Genomic DNA, 18,881 nt, shown 5'->3' with positions numbered 1-18,881 from the left:
AATCTTGTAATAGGGTGACTTGTCCCAGTGTTTCCAGAATGAGCAATTATTGGTGATAAAATGAAGAATAGATGTCACAAAATGGAGACTGCTTACAATGTAAAACCTCCTCAGAACTTAAAATCTCCTCAAAGGGGATTTTCTTGTTTGTTGTTCACCAGGAACAGGAACAATCTAGTTTTTGAGTCAGGTGAAATACGTCACCATCTGCTGGTAGTGACATCAAACAGCATCTACAATCTGCCTCCAGCTTTGGTGTTGCACTGCGTTACAGAATGACTCCCTACCATGGCCTAGTCAGCAACGAAGGGGAAATTGCCTCAGTCAGACAAGTGCGTAAAGTCTGGATTAGGAACTAGGGCGCTATTCATGTCCCTGTTCTCAAATTGAGAATATACAATATGAATAATCAAAACTACACTACTGCTTAAAACATGTGGTTCCCAAAATACTAGCATTTTGACTTGTATATCCTAGTTTCAATTAATTCTTTTGAATTCAGTTTGAATTTTTACATTTTTTAAACAATTTTTTTAAGCATTTTAATATATTCAAGAAAGAAGCATCGCAGTTATTAATGTGAATTTTAACCATATATTATTTGCTTATATATTAAGAAACACCACGTCGCTTCCCATAGCTAAATAGACCTACTTTTAGGCAGTGTAAAGATTTACAAAGTGCAAGCACTTTTATTTGCCTGGTCTTTGGGCAGGTTTGGGATGTTTTAAATGTGAAACGCAATAGACTCAGATGAAGTGGAGAAGCAAACTACATGCTGTAATTAGCTTGGCTCCTGTTAAAGCTGTTGATAGATGACAGTACACTGCTAAACATTTAATTAAAGAGCTTTCCAAATGTATATGAAGTAAAACATACTTATTACACTGTTTAATGTACTATAATGATATAGTTTTCCAAGTATTCTTTGGAATTCCACAAACAGAAAAAGGAATACACTACACACCTGTCAGCTGTCATTAAGACTGCAGTTGGAAGTGGCAATTGTGGAGAGCTGGTTCAGACACTCATTTCACGAGTTGAGTCCTCAGTTTATCTGATGGCATGGCACAATGGCAGTGAAGCAAACAGCCCGCTCCCAATACCCCACACCTACGCCCACCACACCCCCCCACCTCACCTCTATTTGCTTAACAATTAATGCCCGTGGCCTGACCGTTACCACACACCGCCACTATGGCTACGCATTCTAAAAAGCGGTCAGAGAAGCCCATCCTCATACACACATTCCCTCCCTTTTCTTTCAACACCCCCGCCCGACACACACACACACACACACACACACACTGACACACACACACACCCCCTCAGTAATTTCCGCCGTCACCGTTTTCAGTCATGCCGGAGTTCTTCCCCTGGCTGTGAGAGCCCCACTCCTCCTGTCAGGCTGCCTGGAGGCTGGCTTGTCAGCGGCTGCCAGGGAGGACCTGCCTCCTGGAGATGTTCATTTGGAGAGGCGCGCTGACAGCCCTGACAGCCCGTCCCCACGGGGCTTTGGTCATGTGACTGCAGACTCCCCACAGGTTTTCTCAAGCACCCCTTTATCCAGCCATACAAATGAAGCCATGGGCTCCTTCCTTTTCACTCATATTTCCCCCTCCTCTTATCTTCTTACCACAGACAAAGACACACTGTGCCCCTCCTCGCGTCCGTCCAACCGAGCCGGAAGATTAGCAAAGGTTGTTCTTGGTTTCAAGGTGTTTAATATGCTGGTGATTTAAAAAAAAAAATTCCCCTTTAATATTGATGTACACTTCCCCAGTGCTATGAAGAACTCCCTTACATAATCCCACTGCTGCTATAGCTGATTGCGTGTGTGTGTACACATGCAAGTCTGCATCTGTGTGCGGTTTACAGGTTTGGGTGATGATCTCTGGTCATCACGTAGTGTCTGGTCATGAAGTCACCATTCCTTTGTGCTTTTCCCCTCACAAGCTGCTTTCTGTTTGCCACTTCCATGTTTTAGGTGTATATTTAATTTACTATAGTTTCAGAGAGGACTTGAAATTATACTAAAAACTAACACCCTGACACTTTAACAGGTACAAGCGACCCATACGTCAAATTCCGATTAGATGGCAAGACGATCTACAAAAGCAAGGTTGTGTGCAAGAACCTGAACCCTGCGTGGTACGAGTCCTTTTCTGTTTTCATCAGAGACCTGGACCAGTGCATGTATGTGAAGGTGCGTCTCATAAACCCAGCACGCACGCTGTTTTCTGTACAGCCCCTCCTTGGTTTCTGATGACTCGCAATCCCCGAGCAGGTGTACGATCGCGACCTGAGATCACGGGACTTCATGGGATCGAGCACCATCAACCTCAGCAAACTGGAGATAGACAAGTACGTCACTTTGGACATCAGGACCAGCGTCCGCAGCACAAATGTCTGTGTGACTGGATCGCCGGTGCACCTTTTACTAATGCAGATGTTGCCGGGTAACCCCGTCTTCCTCCACAGGACGTCGGAGTTGACCTTGCGTTTGGAGGACCCTGGCAGCCTGAAGGAGGACATGGGGGTGATCCTCTTGGACGCCTGCGTGTCCATCCACGAGGGGCCCACCAAACGAAATGTGTGTCCTGACAGCCAAACACACAACACACCCTGGGCACAGTCCTCTCGCGTATTGGCAGCTGTTCCTGGCTAATAGGTCTCCGATTCTTGGTTTCATTGCAGAAATGGCCACTGAAGAGGAAAGGGAGTTTCAATAAGGTAAAGTATGAGGTTCTTCTGAACTTCTGTGCAGTACCCTGCACAGACACTGATTTACATAGCCACTACATTTACATAGCTAAGTATAGGCTACTATATTTAGCACATGTGGCACTGTTTGTGATGTTCTGCTCTATCATATTACAATATCTTTCACTTTCACTGTCCCTTATAAATGGAATCTAAATGTCAGCACAAAGATCATAGCAAAATCAAAGTGTATTTGCAGTAAAATGCTTATAGACTTAACGCATCAAGATTCTTTTCTGAGAAATGCCACCAGAAACTTGGTGATTTGCCACTGGAGGGCAGTAAATCATTGCATTATATCCCAGTGAAACTTAATTTTTGGAAAGTTCTGATGTGGATGGAACACATTGTTAAGGGACTTTTCTTTTGACCATCTCAGCTAGTGGTTTATAAATTCCCATACGTTTTCTTTCAGAATGCTAAACATTTTTTTAACACATTATATTGAGCAACTGCAGAGGGACTGATTAGTATGTTGCAGCGGTCTGAACATGTCACACTGTCTTATTTGCATTTTGATTAAGCTCCGAAGCACTGAAGCTGCGTTATAGCCAAAAGTGTCCAATCTCTGAGCAATAGGGGAAAGCTTTCATTTATCCAGGCAGAGCTAAGAGCCACTTCAAACGTTTCCTGGACCGAGGCGCTCGCTCTCATTATCTCACTTCTGGGGGTATGGCAAAGTTTCGTGCCCAGGCAGTACATCTGCTTATATTACATCTGTTTAACGTATCCAGAGGAATTCAGTTTCGTGCGGAATAAAATGGCAAAGAAAGTGAACAAACAGTCTGAAGTGCACACAGAGAAACGTGGATGAAAACTGGCCAATTTTAGATTAGGCAAAAGGCTTAAAAATAGATCTGGTGCACCACAGAGACTGTTTGATGAAGTTTGTCTGGTTTTTATTTGTGAAGGCGACTGTTTTTCTGTGGGTTTTGCACTGGTGGTTATTCTGCACCCGGGCTTGAATCACATCTCTCCGTCGGCACAGCTGAGGCCCGACTCTATTTGACACCTATCGGGGAGAGGCGGAAGACGGTCCTCTCATCTCCCCAGCCTCTCCTCTCCTCCTCTCTCACACTTCTGCCACCACAGCCGTGCCGACACTGCTGCTGAGATGGTGGCTGGCAACTGCTCTCGCGCGTACCGTGTGGTGCTGCTTCTCTCTGACAGGGCGCGCGAGCTCGCTCGCGCACACGTCCCTGCGTGCGTGTGTGTGTGTGTGTGTGTGTGTGTGTGAGGCAGCTCTCTGAGGCAGTCTGCCAGCGTAGGATGCTGAGGATCTGAGCTGTCGTCCATTCCCAGCCATGGCGAGCTATAACCCAGATGTTAAGATGTAATATCACAGCTGTGGACGGATGGCTCGGCGGTGGAAGCCAAACGGGCTGGGCTTCCAGCACCTCACCCCTCGTCCCCATGCTGTCCCACCATATGGAAGCAATCCCCCGACCCTTTTAGCACCAGGAATAGCCCCTCTTTAGGGGCCACTTACTGTTAAGTGGAATTGTTTTATTGGCCGCACAGATCGCACATTTGTCCAAAATAAACACTTGGGATGGCTTGGCTCAGATGAATATTATATTTCTCTCCCAAACACTCTGTAACCCCCCCCCCTCCCCACATACCCCTCTTTATCTCTCAGTCTCTCTCTTTTTAAAAAAAAAAAAGTCTTGTTTATGGCAACATGGCTGCTGTATTATACAGCAATACAGGGGTGCATTCAGTGAACGGTGTGGGTTTGCTGTTAATGAGCCAAAGGCGCATCACATCACCCATGGCAACCCCACCATGCTAACACCTCTGGTCTTTGACTGAAGCAAAGCTGGGTGGCGTGGGTGGTGGTGGGGACCAGCCCCTCGGCGGGTGAGCGCTCCCTCCACCTCAGAGGCAGCCGGCAGCACCGCTCGGGCGCGGCCAGGTGCCGACACGGTGACCGGACGAGTCCTCGCCAGGCTCTGGTGGCTCTGCGGCGCAGGGTGGCCGGCGTGGTTCTCGCGCGTCACCCAGCTTTCAGGGAAGCGTGTCAGTCACAGAAGTGTGTTGATCCGGCAGCGCGTTCTGGGCGGGACACGGGTGCAATGCTGCGCTTTCTCTCTGCCTTTGCCAGGGTCATCCCCAGCACGGGCGGATCGCGGCGCCGTCGGCCCAGAAGAGTCAGGTGTGGAGCGGAGTGTACACACTGGTGCTGGTGGAGGGCCAGGACATGCCCGAGGGCAGCCAGGGCGACGTCTACGTGCGCTTCCGTCTGGGCGAGCAGAGGTGCAGGAGCAGGGTGAGAGTCCCGGTTGTCTTCCGTTCCCACTCTCTACACCCCCCCCCCCCCCACACACACACACACTTCCGCTTGTGGGTGCCATGCTGGATTATTCCAGCTGCAGTAGCTCCTGTCACTCTGCATACATCCTTTTTCCATATGCTCTTCCTATTGACTCCTCCACCTCCCTCCCTCCCTCTCTCTCTCTCTCTCTCTCTCTCACTCTCTATCCCTCTCTATCCCTCATTAGTTTGCCCGTGGCTGGCACCAAGGCTCTCCTCACGCTGTTGCCGCTGCTCTTCACCAGGCTCATTTGTGTACCCAGCATGCCTTGCTCATCTGCCTCCACTTCTGTGTGCCCTCTCCTTCCCCCACGATTCCAGATTCCACCCAGCGCATATCATTGTTGTCATTGTTCACTTTCTCTCTCTATTTTATTGTTTTTTTTTTATAACCAGCTTCTGCTCTGTTTGGGCTTGCTTATTTGTTGAACAAAGCGGCTTCTAATTGGATGGTGTCAGCATTTGTAATCCCGTGGAGGAGACAGAAACGTGTTCTCCAGAAAGGCCTGTATCGCGTCCCCCTCCTCGTGCTCTGGCGTGCTGGCTGAATGAAACGTAACTCACCTGTTAAGTTAACCGCCTCTGTAGCGGCGCGCGCTGCCTCGGGCCTCCGCGCTGCCTCGGGCCTCCTCGCTGCGTTCGCTCTCTCATTCCTACTGTCCTTGCCTCCACCCCTCTGCCTTCCAGTGCCTGTGCGTCAGGGCCAGCCCGCAGTGGAGGGAGACGTTCGACTTCAACCGCTTCAGTGAAGGTCAGCCAGACGTGCTGGCAGCGGAGGTGCTCTGCAAGAGGAGCCGCAAGTCGGAGGAGCTCTGGGGAACGTGAGTTCTGTCCGCCAGCCACGTACAAGCTTCAGCCTTGCAGCCCATCCTTCTCAAAGCGATCGCGGGAGCCCTCCGTGCCAAGTTTCCCTCTTCGCCTCACTCCCCAGACATAACGTACTACGGCTCTATATTTAGACACCAGCTAAAATTAATTGAGCATTCGATTATTAGCTTATGTTGATTGTGTTGGTGTGTAGGTTTGCAGCTGTTCCCCTACTGCTGCTTTGTAAGGGCACTCGCTTTTCTGTGCAGGCTGGAGCTGGACTTGACCCAGATGCCGCTCAACAAGAAGCGTCTGTACACCCCAGTGGTGGGCGCGGGCAAGGGCCGTCTCCTGCTACTGCTCTCCTACAAGCCCTGCTTCGGAGTCTCCATCTGCGAGCTCAGCTCTGCCCCGCTGGACGACGCGCCGCACCGCGACAGGATCCAGGAGCGATACGTTAGTCTCGGCTTCCCCGCAAACATCCCGATCATAAATCGCCATCTGCTGAAAACAAACCTGATCGTAAGAAAAGGTCGATAAGGACGGAATGTCGTGCTTGTGTTTTGTACAGAGTCTGAGGAACACGCTGTCGAGCCTACAGGATGTCGGGTATCTCCAGGTCAAGGTTGTGAGGGCCACGGACCTCGCGTCGACAGACCTCAGCGGTACTGATTCACTGTCAGGTCCAGTGAGAAGCTTGTTAGCACATGGCGGCCTCCTTGCTCAGCTACTGCAACCTTTCACCTTCACTTTTGCAGGGAAGAGTGACCCATTCTGTGTGCTAGAGCTCGGAAACAGCAAGCTACAGACTCCAACCATCTACAAGACCATCCATCCAGAATGGAGAACAGCATTTACACTGTGAGGGACACATTAACCTCCTCAAGCCTAATGGACAGACTTGTGGCTTGTGTCCAGGATCACTGTTTACTAGCAGTGCTAACTATGAATTACCCAGCAATGAATTTATAGCTTCCTCTAAACGGTTTTATTAGTGTTTTATTAGTTTTAGAACTATAGAGTTTAACCACTTTGGCTTAAGCAGTGATGACTGAATGCTGACAGTTCCAAAATATTAGTACAAAGAATAATGTAATGTGATGCAATCTGTGTTTTTGGCCTTTCTGCAGGCCGATTAAGGACATCCACGATGTCTTAATGCTGACTGTTTGTGGGGAAGATGGGGACAAGTCACCAGACATCCTGGGAAAAGTCGCTATTCCTTTGCTGACAGTATGTGCAGAAATAGCCTTTCTGGACTTTTTATCTGCCTTGACTATTTTTATCTGGGAACCTACAACCTACAACGTGACCTCGTGCATTAATCTTTTGTAGAATATTACTCTGAAAATACAATATGGCCCAGAAGAGATATCCCTGTATTTGTCTGACTCTGTGATGTTAAGGCATGTATACACTGGCACAGGTCACCAATGGGCAGCTGATAACCAGCCTGTTGAAGAAGGAAGATCTGGCAGGGCCATCCAAAGGCACCATCACACTGGAGCTGAGCGTTCTGTACAACCCGGTGAGAATCTGCAGTCCAGAATCCACAATCCAGAGTCCAGTATCCAGAATCCAGTTGCTTGTTGCCTAGTGGGCAAAGACTGGGGACATTTAAAAAGAGACAGTAACAACAACAACAACAACATCAACAAAAAAACAAAACAAAAAAAAACACACTAAGTGGTGTGTGATTGAAGGACTTATTGTTTGGATCTTTTCCTCTCACAGGCCAGGGCTGCCATTAAAACCTTCAAACCCAGAGAAACAAAGTTTGAGGAGGACAACCCCAAGTTCAATAAAAAGGTGGGATTTCTTCACAACTGCTTGGTCCTTGTTTTTTTTAAGTCCACCACCTGCAGTTGTACTGCAACAATATGTTACTATACAGCAAATCCTCACACAACTTGACGCATTAATATTTATCACCAGCCAAGCTTCCCTTGTAAAAGCCATTCCACACCTCACTTAACGCCGTGTTGCGAACATTACGTCCCCGAGCATATCTCGCTAACTACTGTTTTGTCCCCCATTAGCTGTTAGCGCGCAACATTTACCGCGTGAGGAGGCTGAGCATGGCTGTTCTGTACACGCTGCAGTACATTAAGAGCTGCTTCCAGTGGGAGAGCACTCAGAGAAGCATCACAGCCTTCCTGGTAAGTAAGTCCTCCAGCCGACGGAACTGACCGACGAAATAACCACTCATCTGCAGTGAAGGCCATTCATCTTATGGCTCTCAGACGGTGACCATTTGTCAAACACCCTTCACAGTCAGCCGGCCCTGCGGCCCCTGTGGCCCCCGCTGCTGTTGGTCCCCTCCAGGCTTCGCCTCCCTCTCGCCCCGTGTGCCCGGGCGAGGGCGGGTCCCTACGCAGCCCTTCCAAGAGCCCACGGGCCGCAGCGTCCCGCTCTTGGCCGGGCGACTATTTTTAGAGGCGGCGCTCTCGGCGAGCCGGAGCGTGGCGCGCCTCCGGCCGCGCCCGGATGAGCAGCGCCCCCTGGAGGGGAGGTGCAGCAGGGCTGTGTGCGTGGCCGTCTGGGGAGGGGAGCGTGGGCTGTCGCTGGCAGCCGTACCCCCGCGGGGAGCTGGGAATTGGCAGGGTGGCCGTGGCTCACGGCTCACGTGCGCCGTGCGCACAGCTGGCCGAGCAGCCCAGGTCACGCCCAGGTGTGGCAGCATGACACCAGCAGCAGTGCACGAGCTTGATTCTGTGCATTATGGACTGCTCTCTCGAACAACACTCCCTCAAGGTTTCTGACCCTTTTTGCTCCCCAAGGCTGATCGCAGCAGGTGAGGAGGCACGCCGCCACCGAAAGCCCTTCTGCCAACTCATCAGAGATGTGTTGTGAGAATTCTGTCGCAGTGTGAAGCTAGGTTAATGAACACCTCTTTCTCACGCTCTCTCTCCCTGTTTTCTCCTGTATGTATGTCTTTAGGCTGTAAGTAACTAAGGTAACTGAGCCAGACATGGGCAGATGGCCTCTGCCTGCCTCTCAGATCTGCATAATCAGACCAGACTCCGTGTCTTTCCTCTGCACTCCGCGTTCCAGGCTACGCCAGCACCATCCGGCGTGCGTGAGCCTGCCTTTAATATACATTACCATACATTATTTATCATGCAGCCGGAAATCACGGTTCTTAGGGTTTTACACCCATAATGTGCGGGACTCTGCTGCGGTTTCCCTGTCCACCGCTGTGAGCCCTGACAGCCGCGCCCCTTCCAGGAACACACAGCCGCCCTGCTGCTCAAAATGCCCCAGGCCACGGGGCTGACCTTCCTCAGAGCGCAGGGCATATAGCCCCAGTCCTCCCCAAACTCCTTCAAAAGGCAGCGCTTTTTCATCTGCAGGGTGAAATTTGTGTCTAAAAGTGCATGTGTGTGTGTGTATTTGTGTGCGTCTGTGTGTGTCTGTCTGGGTGACCATGCGGACTGACCACATAAAGTGTTGCTAGGACTACTATAAATATATGTATATGTGGGGCTTTATCACTGTATAGAGGGGCATTTATAAATTCAATTCCAAACGTTATCGAAGCTCAGAATCAACATAGTATTTTAGTATAGATTGCAGGCTATGAGAAGATATTTTACAGCTATATTGTGCACACGGTGTGTTTTTCTGCATATATGTGTATGTACTCTTGAGTGTGGAAGTCATTGTGTGTAGGGCAGTGGGCTTCTCTCACTGACTGCATAATCTCCAGTCTCTAAGTGGACGTGAGCCTTTTGAAGTTCTCCTCCATATCAGACTGTGGCGTTCTGTTTTAAAATAGCACCCAGCTCATTAGGTAATCATGAAAGCGTGCCTCGTCTGCATCGAAGGGAAAACTTCTCACAAATCCTTCGAAGGCATCCGCAGCCATGCACCCGGTTCCAAACAGAGAAAAACCCGGAATACGTTTTATTACTTGTTTATGCTACAGTAATGAGTCTAGAAACTGCACTTCTAAGTTTGACAACCACATTGCAGAGAGGGAGAGAGAGAGAGAGAGACTGACACAGAGACAGTTAGAAAGATAGAGGGAGGAAGGGAGACAGTGACAGCTAAAATCTTCATAAAATGCTTTAGATGGGGCTCTTTCTAAGACAGAAAGAGATGAATGTGGCATGCATCAGCATAGACTGTGGAGGGGTCACGCAGAGTGCTACTCTGCAATGCCCATTTCAGCCTGCAGATGGTGCTATAGCACTGCCAAACATACCGACGGGTGCCGCGCTCAGAACAGGTAGACATTATTCCTCTAATCCAACAGGAAACCAAGAGGGCTCTAATAATGAGCAGTGAGCCGAAGAAAATCTCCCACTCTTCATGCAGAAAGTTATCAGCACACGGAATAAACAAGTTGCACACTCCACACTCAGTCTGTGACACCTCCAAACTTGAAATTTTCTGAGCATTTTTGATAAATTTACAAAAAAAAAATGGATGGGAGAGGAAGACAGGAAAAAGCAGCCATTTACACTTGAAAGCTGATTTGAGCTTTGTTGTCATTAGAGTGCTTTATGGAGCCTATTTAAGTAGAATTAATATTTTAACACACAAGCTTTCTTTAGCTGTCAGTAATTGCAACTAGAAAGAAAAACCTGTGCATGCATGTGTGTGTGTGTGTGTGTGTGTGTGTGTGTGCGTGTGTGTGTCTGTCTTCGAGCTGTTTTTCTTTTTGACACTGCCAGGTAGGGAGTGCTTTAGACATCATTTGACAGGCTGTGAAATGCTGATTGCTCCACATCACAGACTGTAAAGATGGCATCTGATGAATGTTTGATGCTGTGCAGCTGTAAACACAGTTGGCAGCTATGATGGAGGGTTTTTCTTTGCGTCTCTCTCCCTGTCTCTCGCTCCCTCTCCCTCCCGGGGCTGGCGGGATGGCCGTGGCTCCGGATGAGAACTGCAGAGGGTCCGAGGCGGCCCTGAAGGAGTCACTGCCGTAGAGCAGCCTTGGTCTGAGCCATTAACCGGCTTACCGGCACGGCCATGATCAAAGCCATTACTGCAGTAGCCACCATTATTCCACTTAACTCTGTCCCTGGTGATGACAGGTTTAAAGTGTGCTGGAAGCTACACACCACAGCGCTACCCTGCTTATGGTGTATCTTTGTTTTTATTGTTTTTTTTCTTCTTCTTCATGTCCACTGCATGGTGGACCAGAGGTATGTGTGAAGCAAATCCTTCTTCAGCCATTTTTCTCTTCTTTCGCCTCTGTCTGTTTTAAGTTTGCTGAGTGCCCGTGCCTGGGTGATGGGACAGATAGATGCGTGTGGATGTTTGTGCATGTGTCCCTCTGACTGTCTCATGGGGCTCAGTCTCCGAGCGCTTCAGGGAGCTGTCATGGAGCTTGCATGGTGGATATGACAGCCACAAGAGGCTTCAGTGGCGATTTGTGTGCACAGGCTTTTCGTCAAACCGTCCTCTGATCGATTAATAATTAACGACGCGGACTGGAGCCGGCACTAAGCGTGGCGAGATGGTTGCGCCTTTGACAGGGCGAGTGTTATTGAGACGTGCACGCCTGGTGTCATCTTCCGACTCCTCAGGCACCGTGATGACCTAATGGACCTCCCTCTCATCACACGTACTGACAGGCCTGCCAAGTGGCCCATCCTGTCCCACGCTTGCAAACAGCTTCAAAACGCTCCTGCATGAGCCCGAATGCAAGCGGCCTTTTCCTCGGTCAGGCTGCACGCGAACTCTCTCATTTTTTATGTACATGTATACATTAGAGCTGCGAACATATGGAACGCTGTGTGTTTCTCACCCACTTGTCAACGCACTTGTGCATGTTTTACATATGCATATTTCATTCGATGTGATATTTGTGCGTTTACTGCGCTTGCGGGTTTTGCTGCAGCGAGTCGCGGGCTGCCTGCTTGCCGTGCCGATTACGAGGCACTACGAAACGTGCTCCGTGTTTAACCCGAGTGCCTGAGTGTGCGAGTGTGTCTCACCATTGTAATGACCGATACCAACACGCTCGCCACCTCCACGGGGGTAGAGGGCAGCTCTCCCCAGACACGGGCGGCTGTGGCCCTGGCTGGCCCCTGTCTGGCCGTCTCCCTACCACACGTGCCGGAGCGTGCACGAGCTGAGCTGACATGCGGGCCCCGGAGGCCCTGGGGAGAGACTGCCGGCGTGACGGATCCGTCACCCGGAAGGTCGCTGAGTGTTAGCACTGGCGACACAAATTAAACACTGGTGGGCAGTGCGACGGGGGCAGGTTTGGCGTGCCAGCTGCTGACAGCCGCCTTGCCCCCTGCTCCCCCACCCTATCCATGCAGACGTCAGAACAGCCCGTCAGCCACTACGTAGACTACAGCCTGCCAGGCTGGAGATGAGGAACACGGACTGAGTAACCCACAGAGCTGCTGAGCGTGGCCTCCTTTGGCTTTGCCTTATTTTTTTTTCGGACATAAAAAACAATAATTTTTTGTTTATGTTATGTATTCTATTAATTTCCAGTATTATGTATAATAGTATAAGCTATAATATGTAAATATAATATATAAGCTATATCACATATATATAATATAAAAACCCCATTTTGGACCTCAACCTATTACTGAATTCATTAAGTTCCATGCATAGATGCTTTATGGTGGTGTAAACGCCATTACTTCTGACACTGCTCTGTTTAGTCTGAGTCACGTGGCCTGCTAAAGATGCTAATGGCAGAGAGGACATTTACGTCGTCCTCAGCACTCTATGTAAAATAAAGCTCGTCTTTCTCAGGTCGACAGCCCCCCCTCCCTGTGCTTGTTGACGAGGCTTGAGTGGAATGTATGTGAAATATTTATTCAGCGTTAGCTGTGAGCTGTATGCCTGGCCACCCACTCTCGCTGCCCTGCAAGGAAATCGTCCCAGTGCTTCCTTCCATCGCCTCTGACACCGTCTGAACGGCAGGCTGCCGCTCACCACAGAACATGGCAGCGGCTCGCAGGGTGGCATGCGGCCACCCTACAACGGGTGGGGGACAGACGGGCAGGTGTGCAGCCTTGGATTCATTATTAATGCTGTCTGTTTTGTACTTTAATTGAGAGAGCAATGCAGATTACTTTTCACTTACACACACACTCTCTCTCTCTCTCTCTCTCTCTCTCTCTCTCACACACACACACACAAACTCTCTCTCTCACACACACACACACACACACACACAAACTCTCTCTCTCTCACACACACACACACACACACACACACACACACACAAACTCTCTCCCTCTCTCAGGCACGCGTACACACACACAAACTCTCTCTCTCTCTCTCACACACACACACACACACACACACACACAAAGCCTGTGGCCATTAGTCAGCCTTGTTAAACTTGTTCCGATATGTTCATATAATTTGGCAGTGTTCCAGGCCCCCTGCCGGCCCCCGCTGGGCCGGCTGGCACAGCCGCTAGTGACTCTGTGCTCCTCACGGCTCTGCGCAACATAAATCTATACGAAACACTCAAACTTCCCCCGAATGCGTTAACGATCCACTGCACATGCAAAGTGAGTGCACATTCATACGGTCCTTGTCACAGTGTTCAACTTAATGGCCTGGGAAGCGTAGGACAGGTTGATATATGGAGTAAAAAGACTTTTTGGTCCTTTTAAGTAGTTCATTTAGCATGGATCTAGTGTGACTCCTGTGGGACCTATTTTAGTGCGAACAGTCGTTCTTTAACTTGAAATCTGATTTTGCTTCTAGACCAAAATTGTTCATATTTCACGCACTTCAACATCCAGTCAATGGTTCCCGTTTGTCCTCATTTTTGTTTTATTATTTATCCCTCCTGCTTACAAAATTCAAATTCATAAGGAGGACGCTGTATTGCCACCACACTGTGATAAATGTTTACATGTTAGCGGTGGCGGAGGAGAAACTTTCTCCCTCCTCTCTGAAGGTTTAGTGCGTCAGTAAGCAGTGTGGACTGGTAGCCTCTGTGTGCCCCCTATTCCCATTTAATCAATTTGCAGGACTGTAGAAACTCGGTGAGGGCGTCTTTATCCCTTTGTTCCGCCGTGGCGCCCCCTCCAGGGAACGCGTGGGTGGCACGCCGCTACCAGCCTCTCTCCAGCGCCTGGCCTTGTTTTATTCACACCTTTTAATCGACGAGTGCTTTATTATTAGGTGCAGGAATTCCTCCTGGCCAGTAGGATCGGATCGCGAAGCCGCAGAAACGCATATAGGGGGATCGTATTAACGGAACCCCAAAGCAGAAGCTGCCGGGCTGTTCTTAACCCCGGCGGCGTAGTGAAGGAGCTCGCCCAGGCCGCTCCTCCAATGACCGTCAAGTCTACTCCAACACACGCCAGCACTTTTCATTAATTCGGTTTTTTATTTTTTTACATTTTTTAAAATTTAATTAAACCTGTCCATTTTATGCTCTTTCTTTTGACACTGCACGTATAATCGTGCGAACATTCTGTTTTCCACGCGAATGGCTTTCACTAAAGAGAGCTCGCCACAGCAGGGCCTATTTACATTACCATTCACTGTCCAACTGTGTACAGTTTCAAAACAAACAGATGCATTATGTCTTAAGACTGGTGTCAGTATGCTCTTCTCTTTATATGAATGTTTTATTAATGATTCTCGGTCATATAAACTCAACGGTGTCCTATTTATTTATTTATTTATTTATTTAGACTACCTATAACAATGGCAAAAAAAAAAGTCTCCACAATTTGGAGGGATCCAGTTTTTAGTCTACTTCAAACTTGGATTATTTTCTATATGCACTCAATCCAAAATGTGTAAGTGTGTAATGTGTCTACTCAGTTGCGCCATTAGTAACGCTCGCTGTTAATGAAACATAAACCGTATTCCACGATTCGGGGGACGGTCGACGGCTGCCTGGGCTCATTATCCGGAGGCTGACAGGTCGGATCCGATCTGCACATCCCGACGACGGAATCGGAATGGCTTTCCCCCGCTCACCGGGACATTTCTATTAGCGTGTTTTTTTTTAAGGGCGTGTAAAATTCAGCACGCTCGCGCGCGTGCACGAGGCGGGAGGCAAAGCTGAAGACCTTTCTCTGACAGGTTTGGTTTATTTGCTCGTTTATACGTTGCGTTTACACACCAGGCACCGAATTTCGCCGGGCTTTTATCTTGTGCACCAAGCCCGTGAGCTGCTGAGCAGAGACGCGCATGCGTGCGCGTTTATGAACACCTATGACGGATCCCTTGTAACCGGCGCCGCGGCTGGAAACGAACGGGCTCCCACTGGCTCCCTGCGTGCAAAGACATAGACCAGATAATTTGACTTTAGTGGTTAATGTCGCAGCTTTTGCGATAAGGGCAAAGGGCTCTGGCTTTCCTGCTGGGCTAAAATCAGATTTGCAGACTCGCCCTCTCCCTCTCCCTCGCGCTAGGAAAGCGCTCGTACCTGTCGGCCGGCCCAGTGAGCTCAGGTGGTGCTGGATCAGCCCTGGAGCGTACCCTCCCGGGACTGCAGCTGACACGATACGACGCAGGTCACTCCCATTCAGAGCAGTGGGACACAGACCTCCCACTGTGTGTGTGTGTGTGTGTGTTTTCGCGCACACCATTCTTTTGAACGTTCCCTTTTACCTCTATTGAGTTTGCCTTGTTCTACATGACTGATTACGATACAGTGGTGCCAAGTAGGAAGATGCACCTTTTATGATGGTACTGTATGAGAAATGTGAATGAATTATTAAAGCAAGCCCAGGACATGCCTGGGGGTCTGGCTTGCCTGCAGTGCTGTGTGTTAGACATGCTTCACATATCCCCAGTGGCGGGGTGGATGTCTGTGTGTGGGTGGCTGTGTGAGAGTGTGAACCTTGCCCGAGAATAACAGTAGGCAGTCTGGCCCCAGAGTAGAGGGTCTGGGCGCTGTCTGTTATGACAGAAACATGCTGCTACGCTACCAGGGCTAAAGCTCAAAGCCTGAAGGCCTAGTGTAGCCCAAGTCTATCTGAGGCTTAACTTCAAAAATATTGTTTTCAGCAAGCCTGTAGCATTTCTACAGCCCCAGCCTGCTGAACTGCAGGCTGCACAAAAACACCAAAACCAACAGCCATCAAAATGTGGTGCCAGTGTTTTATACAGTAACATACATTTGCATTAACTGCAAAGCAAACCTGCTCAAATTGGATTATGCTACATTACCATTAAGGCAGTGATAGCTCATGAAATCATCATGTACTTAACATCCAGCGCCTATCGCGTAAATCACTGCTTTCGTTTCTGTGACTCTTCTTCACTCCACCGTTTGATTGACATCTCCACCGCTATCAGTGCAGACACACTCATTAGGCTGCTGATAAACAGGTTGAAGCGTGGCCGTCCAATTAGAGCTCAGCTGTGAGGTGTTGTGGTGCTAAATGCCTCCTCGGTCTGCACTGTGAAGGGTGGTGCATTCGGCACAGTCTGTGCTCTTTCTGCTGGCCCACTGGCTTTTCCCGGAGCCTCCGTAGAGGTGGGAGGCAGGGCTCCCACAGCCGGAAGGCGTTCGGAGTGTCACGCGGGAACCAGAGCCCAGAGGCCGCTGCCGTCACACTGCACCACCACCCGAATTACACGCCGCCAGCGTGGTGTTAATCGATGCAAATAGAATTCTGAAATATTAAAATCGCTGATGTCCTGCTAACATGCACTTGTGCACACACGCACGCACGCACGCACAGACTGACAGAGGTTTTGCAGCTGAGATTGTGATGATCAGGAGGGACATAACATGGTGCAGCAGCCTACTCTGTCTGTGGGCTGAGAATGTCTTATGACACATTTATATGGTTCTGCGGAGGTGGATACTGGCCACTGCATGACTGAGTATTTGAGTAGGCTCGTGGCGTAAGGGCAGCACAGCCCACTGTGCAGTTCATGAGCCTCACCCTCTCTCTCTCTCTCTCTCCTTCTCTCTCTGCCTTCACTCGTTCTCCCAGATCTTCTTAGTGACGGTGTGGCACTTCGAGCTGTTCATGCTGCCACTCTTCCTGCTCTTGCTTTTCGGCTGGAAGTACTTCCACATCAGCCATGGAGCGGGCAGCCAAGCCCATGACCTGGTGAGTGCTAGACACCCCCACCCCAGACATGTAGCCTTCCTGATCGCTCAACGCACACAGCCTGCCAGACAAACAAACAGGAGACCAGTTTGCACTTCTGTGCTACCGAAAAGCTTGCAAACTCATTGTTTATATTGTAGACTCACTACATTGTAGATATTATATTGTAGATATTATATTGCAGATGAACAAATGCTTGCGATATTTCAAGCCTTTAGATTTAAAGCCACAATCACCAATGGTCTTCAGTTAAAATGTTACTGTAAAAACATATACAGGAAGAAAGGGGTTTGAGGCAAAATTCACAGGTGTATTACACTTGTACAGTTAAAAGTGAAATGAAACACTGCCATGTGTTGGTTCACAAAGATTCTCAGCAACCCAGGAATGAGCAAAAGTGCAAAAATGCCATGTCACAGTATTCCTAAATATTTTTCCAATGTGTAATATATATTTAATATAAATGGCCTTGCAGATCATTTCTCATGGTTTGCACGGCACAGGCATATTCCAGTTTGTTCCCTGTCTCCAGTCTAATCTCAAAATTAAAAGACCTGCCTAGAACTTCCCTGCAAAATATGTAGAACTAGAATCACACTTTTTTTGCCATACAATGCATCACACACGTTAATGCACTTCAAAGTCTTATTTGATGTTAACATTGTGAATTTGCGAATAGAATGACCTCCATTTCCACCACTCCGGAAGCCATGCTTGCCACCCGTAATCCCTACCCGGATCCCCTTGCGTGCTTTGAGCGACGTTCTCCTGTCTCATTGGCGCTGTCTCTGGCTGAGGGCAGAGCGGTACAGTCACCCTGCCATGACCCACTTCTCCCTGCCAAAGACAGGACGCTGCACTCTGTCTGTGTCATGTTCCATACCCAGCCAAAGACATGGATGACTTGATATAAAATGATGCAGGCATGGGCAACCCAAATTAAATGTTTTTCATTTTTTCCTCTCCCTTCTGCTTTGTGAGCGTGTGTGTGTGTGTGTGTGTGTGTGTGTGTTTATGTTGTGAAGAAATGAGATTGCTCGGCAGTGACACAGCTCTTGTGAAGAAGGCCCCTCTCGCTCACCTTTCCTTTTTGTGTGAGGTCACCCCTGTGATGTAGTTGCTACGGCAACGGGCCTCTCCCAATAGGGGTGTATGTACAAGAGAAGGTTTTCATTACGAGGTGTTTGTTAGAAAAATGGGAAAAAAAAAAAACCCAAGCCAGCTCCGGTGTGCCCATGTCTCCACCTTCCACTCTCCACACACTCCTCTAACTCCTTCTCTTCCAGGAGAGCATGTCCGTGGCTGAGGACGAGGACGAGGATGAAAAGGTACTTCATTCTTTTTTTCTGTCATCTTGGGTTTTTCTCTCGTTGGCTTTTTGATTAGGCGCAGGCGTGGAGTTCACCAGGCACGGGCTCTGACCCTTCCATGCAGGTCCTCAACGCGAGGCCCCCCCCCCTCCCCCCTCAGCCGCTGGCTGGAGCTCGCGGCGTCCAAGTTAAGTGAGCTCGAAACGAGGACAGCCACCACTACCGGCAAGCGCATTTTCCCTCTAGTAGTTTCAGGCCAGTCTCCCGGGAATGCTCGCTCACACGACAAATGGATTCGGTTGCTTTGCTGCGCTCCTTTGAAACACAGAAATAAGCGCAGAACGGAATCATTAATTGAAGTGGGCCTTCCGCTCTGGGAATAGATGCATGGTAAAAATTTCACACCAGACACGTCTAAATAGGAAGGCTCTTCTTTAGCTGAACTCAGGCTAAATAAATAAATTGTGTGTCGTTTTCTTTATTTATATGAAGGATAAAAAGCATTTGCAGGCCCACGGTAGGTCGTTAAGGCTTATAGGCTAATAAACTGTAGCAAATTTTATATTATATTCATTGTTTCACGATCCATCTGTAAATACACTTGAAAACGCTGCACATCACTCAGGAATTTTGGTCGTTTTCAGGCGGCGTTTAATATACG

The 18,881-nt window shown here is 48.9% G+C and overlaps 1 protein-coding gene across 6 annotated transcripts in view; it reads left to right on the top strand.

Moving 5' to 3' along the window:
• mctp2a (multiple C2 domains, transmembrane 2a) overlaps nt 1-18,881 on the top strand; it is a 37,093-nt gene that overhangs the window by 8,553 nt on the left and 9,659 nt on the right. For 4 of the 6 annotated variants that reach the window (XM_027003983.3, XM_035525313.2, XM_035525312.2 and 1 more), the window contains 15 exons: nt 2,064-2,206; nt 2,288-2,364; nt 2,482-2,593; nt 2,698-2,733; nt 4,868-5,032; nt 5,764-5,897; nt 6,153-6,339; nt 6,455-6,548; nt 6,642-6,744; nt 7,014-7,116; nt 7,310-7,411; nt 7,618-7,692; nt 7,923-8,042; nt 16,791-16,910; nt 18,197-18,238. In XM_027003983.3, coding sequence (XP_026859784.3) covers nt 2,064-2,206; nt 2,288-2,364; nt 2,482-2,593; nt 2,698-2,733; nt 4,868-5,032; nt 5,764-5,897; nt 6,153-6,339; nt 6,455-6,548; nt 6,642-6,744; nt 7,014-7,116; nt 7,310-7,411; nt 7,618-7,692; nt 7,923-8,042; nt 16,791-16,910; nt 18,197-18,238 — 1,613 coding nt within the window. The other 2 variants (XM_081715405.1, XM_081715406.1) reach the window with 2 other exon arrangements.

The sequence above is a fragment of the Electrophorus electricus genome, chromosome 6 (genome assembly GCF_041902795.1).
Source record: "Electrophorus electricus isolate QZ-2024a chromosome 6, ASM4190279v1, whole genome shotgun sequence".
Classification (NCBI taxonomy): Eukaryota; Metazoa; Chordata; class Actinopteri; order Gymnotiformes; family Gymnotidae; genus Electrophorus; species Electrophorus electricus.
The sequence above is the reverse complement of the archived record's forward strand: the minus strand, read 5'-3'. Positions and strand labels throughout refer to the sequence as shown.